The 6,000-nt window shown below is 48.4% G+C and overlaps 1 protein-coding gene across 1 annotated transcript in view; it reads left to right on the top strand.

Moving 5' to 3' along the window:
- Positions 1-1,497: 1,497 nt before the first annotated feature.
- The window catches only part of NUP85 (nucleoporin 85), a 108,351-nt gene continuing 103,848 nt past the window's right edge, over positions 1,498-6,000 (top strand). The window contains exon 1 of the mRNA XM_029600559.1: positions 1,498-1,738. Coding sequence (XP_029456419.1) covers positions 1,703-1,738 — 36 coding nt within the window. The 5' untranslated portion in view covers positions 1,498-1,702. The remainder of the gene's footprint in view (positions 1,739-6,000) is intronic.

The following is a 6,000-nucleotide window of genomic DNA, read 5'->3' as shown; positions in this document are numbered from 1 at the left end:
TTTTACTTTTTTTAACTTTTGGGACCTCCGACTTAATATCATCATGATATTAAGTCAGAGGGTGCACAGAAAAGCAGTTTTTACTGCTTTTCTGTGCACTTCCCTGGTTCCGGCAGAAATTAACGCCTACCTTTGGGTAGGCGCTAATTTCTTAAAGTAAAATATGCGGCTTGGCTGCACTTTTTAGTTACTGCATCACACGGGAATGACTAATAGGGCCAACAACATGCATTTGCATGTTGCGGGTGCTATTAGTCTCGGGGGGGGGGGGGGGGGTTGGACGCGCGTTTTCGACGCGCTATTACCCCTTACTGAATAAGGGGTAAAGCTAGCGCGTACAGCATAGTATATAATTGTTCTGTCTTCACTGTGGGTTTTGTATATTTCCATTATTTTGTATATTTCTTCACAGTGGGTTTTGTATATTTTCATTATTTTGTATATTTCCATTATTGCACTGCCACCCTGTGTCCTGTTGTAATATAGTTTAGGTTTTCTGCAGGTCATTAGAGCTGCTGCTTGATTGGACATTGTTTTCCTTTCCCACAGGCTGATACAGTACAGTGCGCTCCAATAAGGGGTAAAGCTAGCGCACTGTACTGTTTCGGCCTGTGGGAAAGGAGAACAATGTCCAATCAAGCAGCAGCTCTAATGACCTGCAGAAAATCTAAACTATATTACAACAGGGCACAGGGTGGCAGTGCAATAATGGAAATATACAAAACCCACTGTGAAGATAGAACAGTTATATACTACGCTTTTTTCACGATGAAGTTTTTAATAAACAGATGTAAACACAAAATTCTAAGGAAAAAAGTCTTTCAAATTCCTCAGGCAATAAAATTATTAGCATAATTCTTATACTGCTTGCGTACAGTTCCACAACAAAAGGATCCCACATTCCTACATAAGCCTATCAGGAAAAAAACTGCAGAATCCCTTCCTCATTCTGTTACTGACTAGTGGTAGGCTTGTAAAAAGGAGTCCTCTCCCCATTTCTGAGTTAGATTCCTCCTTACTCCACCCTTTACCATGGCATTCATATAAGACAGCACCATTTCCTGCATATCCACTAGACCCCAGAGCAGGTCCCAGCCCCTTACCTACTCTCAGTGGGTCCCTTCAAGACGTCTGTTAATTATTTTCTTCCTCCTAGTGGCCCACTCTTTACGGGATGGACCCTTCTGTCATTCCCAGGTGACCCTTATTTCCCCCGAACATCTCTGGAATGTTACTAATGATAAGGCACGGTGAAGCCTAGCCGGCTTTACAAGACTTTTTTTTTTTTTTCAGAAAAGGTCACTGTGCAGTCCGCACCAAACAACAATAAGGGACTTTTTGCAGCCTGCTGCTGCCGCAGAGTTCAAGGTGTTCGTGTTTCCTAGATCCGCGCCGCAATCTTCGTAAGACATCGGGGAACAAGAAGGAACCGACACCATTGGCCGAAGGCTTGCTGATTGCAAGCCTTGATAAAGACGGATAATCACACAGGCACTGCCAAAGGCAGCCTGGTGAGGGCCTTTTCCCCGGAAGGGAGCCGGGCGCGCGTCTCTTGCTGCTGGTACAGAGACAGCTTCCGGTGCGACTCGCTGCTTGTATGGATGCGGACTGAAGACGTTCTGGGTCCTCCGAGGGGAGCAGAGATTTTGTGGGCGTTGCTTCTGTCCACCCCTCTGGAGGCCGAGTAGTTTCGCGCCAACAGATGATGGAGGAACTGGACGTGGATCCCCCTGTGACGGTAGGATCCGGCAGCGATTTCTCGTCGTCTTCATTCTGGAGAGGAGCAGCGTTTAATTTAACGGGTTTACCCTGCCCCCGGCCAGCATTGTGTGGACACGGTTAGGAATTAGCGGCAGTGCCCAGCCTACCCGCATGAATTCAGCCCCGTACCCACCCTTGCATGTTGGCAAATTCGAAGACTGGAATCTGTACACCGTTGTGAACTAGTGATTCTCACATGGAATGATGGTATATAAAACACTCAAATAAATAAATGTTTCCTGTTCATACACCAGAGCAGTCCAGACAAGTGGGTTTTTCATCCCTACCACCAGATGGAGGCAGAGAACTAAAACCCTTTAAGGTACTACTACTACTTAACCGAGAGTGCCACCTGCAGTCTTTCAGTATTTCTCTATCTCCAGCAGATGGTAGAGGTGCAAACCTGCATGTCTAGTTAGAAGTTAAAAAAAAAAAAAAATTAAGAAAGATTAGAGTAGGTCAAAAAAATTGAGGCCACCCCTCAGGTTGAGCTGGACAAGCGGGATTTGGTGATCCCTGAGCTGCTTTAGCCCTCCTTCCAGGGTCAGGAAAGCCAGGGGTCCTGGTTCTCTCCTTTCTCTGAAGGCTCTTTCCTGGAGGACCCAGTCTACAGCCACTATCAGAAAATTATTTTTTTTTTTCTGGGGCTGTAACTTAAAAAAAAAAAAAAAAGAGGATTTTTTTTTTTGAGGAGTGGGTTAAAATCACTTCCGACCAGTGGGTTCTAGAGGTAGTGAAAGAATTTTTGTGGCCTCCCAAAGAAGCCTTCCTGGAGTCGCACTGTTTTTCCTGAAACAAATGGGAAGTGATAGAGGGGACTTTTCGAAGGTTGATAGCTCTGGATGCCATAGTGCCGGTGCCGCCCAACTAACAGGGACAGGGAAGGTACTCCATTTATTTTGTGGTTCCATAAAAGGAGGGCACCTTCCGTCTCAGAAGGTGAACTTGAGCCTACGAGTGCCTCACTTCCGGATGGAGACACTGTGTGCAGTGGTCCGCAAAGGCAAGTTCCTAGCGTCCTTCGATCTAACCGAGGCCTATCTACACATTCCCATTCAGTAGGACCATCAGAAGTTTCTGTGTTTCAAAGTGCTGGGTCAGCAATTCCAGTTTTGGGCTCTCCCTTTCGGCTTAGCAATGGTCTCTGGTACATTTATGAAGATGATGGTAATCGTGGCTGTGGCCATGAGGAAGGAAGGAGTGTTGTCCATCTGTACTTGGACGATTGGCTCACCCGTGCGAAGACAGAAGAGGACTGCGCTTGTTCGGTGCGGTGAGTGATGCAGACTCTGAGCGACTTGGGATGGGTGATCAATGTGGCGAAGAGCCACTTTGTTCCATCTCAGTCTCTTGAGTATCTAGGAACCCGTTTTGACACCCTGTATAGCCGAGTGTTCTTGTCTGCAGACAGGATACGAAAGGTACAGGAACAAGTTTCTCGTCTGTTGCGTCTACCAGTACCATGGGTCTGGGACTATCTGCATGTGTTGGGTTCCATGGCATCGATGTTGGACCTGGTTCTGTGGGCCTTTGGACATATACGGCCCCTGCAGAAGGAGGCCAGGATCAGCCTGGATTGGTGGCTGTCAAAGACTAATTAGGAGAGAGGAATGGACCTCGAGATCCCGGATTGGGTGGTGGTGTCCACAGTTGCCAGTCTCAAGGGATGGGGAGCGGTGTGTCTGCGCCATTGGGCTCAGGGCCTATGGTCGTTAGTGGGGCAGACCTGGTCTATCAATTGATTGGAAACAAGAGCAGTCTGCAGAACATTGGTCGTATTTCTGCCCCTGGTCTGAGGTCACATGGTGCGGGTACTGTCAGACAATGCAACAACCTGGATGTGCGCACTCCGGATCCAGCTAATTTCGCAGGGACTCTGGACACTGCCACAGACCAAGTGGTCCATCAATCGCTTGGAAACCAGGGCAGTTCGATTGGCGCTCCACCACTTCCTTCCGCTGGTTCACCACCAAGCAGTTCGGGTTCTTTCCGACAATGCGACTACTGTAGCTTACATAAACCAACAAGGGGGCACAAAGAGTCGTCTGGTGGCCTCCGAGGCGAGCAGGTTGATAGATTGGGCAGAGCGACACCTGTCTCGCATAGCGGCATCTCACCTAGCCAGGGTCGACAATGTTCAAGCGGACTTTCTCAGTCGTCAACACCTAGAGAGTGGGAACTGTCCAACGAGGCGCTACAGCTTCTTATCTGACGGTGGGCGACCCCCAGGTTAGACTTAATGGCGACTCGCCTCAATGCAAAAGCAGCTCGCTTCTTCAGTCGCAGAAGGGAGCACGGCTCGGAAGGCGTGGATGCTCTAGTTCTTCCTTGGCCCGCGCATATTCTTCTTTGTGTTTCCTCCATGGCCGCTGGTGGGGAAGATTTTGCGCCGGATCGAATCCCACACGGGACACGTCGTTCTGGTAGCCCCAGAGTGGCCAAGGAGGCTGTGGTTCGCGGATCTGATCAACCTAGCGCTGGACGGTCCTTTACGTCTGTCATCTGCCTCACCTGCTTTGGCAGGGCCCAGTATTTTTCGATCAGGCCGATCGCCTTTGTCTAGCGGCTTGGCTTATGAGAGGCGGCAATTGAGAAAGAAGGGTTATTCGGAGGCGGTTATTACTACTCTTCTCCACGCTTGTAAAACCTCTACTTCCGTCACCTATGTTAGGATTTGGAAAGTGTTTGACTCGTGGTGTCGGGGGTTGAATGTGTCCCCACGGCAGGCCACCATTGGTCATATTCTTGCCTTCTTACAGAACGGTCTAAAGAAAGGATTGTCATACAACTCGCTTCGAGTACAGATAGCAGCCTTGGGCTGTTATCGGGGTAAGGTTGATGGTGCTTCCCTCGCCCTTCACCGGACATGGCCAGATTCTTGAAGGGGGTCAAACACCTAAGGCCGCCAGTACGGTCTATCTGCCGTCTTGGAATCTGAATTTGGTTCTTCGTGGTCTGTGTAGCCCTCCTTTTGAGCCTTTAAAGAGATCTACGCTGAAGGATTTAACGCTTAAAACGGTGTTTCTCGTGGCTATTTGCTCAGCTAGGTGAATCTCAGAACTTCAGGCGTTGTCCAGTAAGGAGCCGTTCCTGCGTATCTCTGACTCGGGAGTTTCTCTTCGCACTGTTCCTTCCTTTTTGCCTAAGGTACTTTCGGCCTTTCATGTCAACCAGACAGTGGAATTGCTGGCTTTCTCAGATGAGGATAGGCACGATCCTCGGCAGAAGTATCTTAGAAGGTTGGATGTTCGAAGGGTAAACTTTGTACTTGGAGGTTACCAATTCTTTTAGGCTGTCTGGCCATCTATTTGTTCTGTGGAGTGGTCCTAAGAAAGGGTCTAAAGCTTCTAAAACTACTATTGCCCACTGGTTGAAAGACGCTATTGCTTCAACTTACATTGATCAAGGGCGTACCATTCCGGAGGGGCTTAAGGCTCATTCTCTTCGCTCACAGGTGGCTTCCTGGGCGGAGAGTGATTGTGTATCGCCCCAGGAGATTTGCAGGGCGGCTACATGGAAATCTTTGCACACGTTTGCCAAGCATTACCGTTTGGATGTTTGGGATCCGAAGATGGATTCGTTTGGCAGCAGTGTGCTTAGAGCGGGAATCTAGAGGTCCCACCCCATTTAGGGCAGCTTGGGTACATCCCAGCAGTCTGGACTGATCCTGGTATGTACAGGGAAAGGAAAATGAGTTCTTACCTGTTAATTTTCGTTCCTGTAGTACCAAGGATCAGTCCAGACGCCCGCCCAAAGTGTATTAGTCCCACTAGTCTGATTCTGTTTGTTTTCTCTTTTACAGATTTTTGTCAGAGCATTTTGACAGATGTCACATCGATCTTTTATCGACAGTTCATATTTGGTTCAGAAGTTGCTTGTTTCAGGGGTGGTTGTTCAAATTGATCTAGTAATTGGTTGTTACCATATATTATATTCATTCTGCTTTGATATCGATTATACTGAGGGATCGCAGGTGGCACACCAGGATATATGGGAGGTGCCTTTTCAGTTTCTCTCTGACTCCATCTGCTGGAAGGGAGGCATAACCCAGCAGTCTGGACTGATCCTTGGTACTACAGGAACGAAAATTAACAGATAAGAACTAATTTTCCTATATGCTAATTAGGGCCCGCGGTAAAAGGAGCGGCGGCTGTCAGTGGGTTTGACAGCCAATGCTCAATTTTGCTGGCGTTGGTTCTCGGACACGCTGACAGCCACGGGTTCGGAAACCGGACGCTG

Source organism: Rhinatrema bivittatum, chromosome 4 (genome assembly GCF_901001135.1).
Source record: "Rhinatrema bivittatum chromosome 4, aRhiBiv1.1, whole genome shotgun sequence".
Taxonomy (NCBI): domain Eukaryota; kingdom Metazoa; phylum Chordata; class Amphibia; order Gymnophiona; family Rhinatrematidae; genus Rhinatrema; species Rhinatrema bivittatum.
Note: the sequence above shows the minus strand (reverse complement) of the source record. Positions and strands in the feature narration are given on the sequence as shown.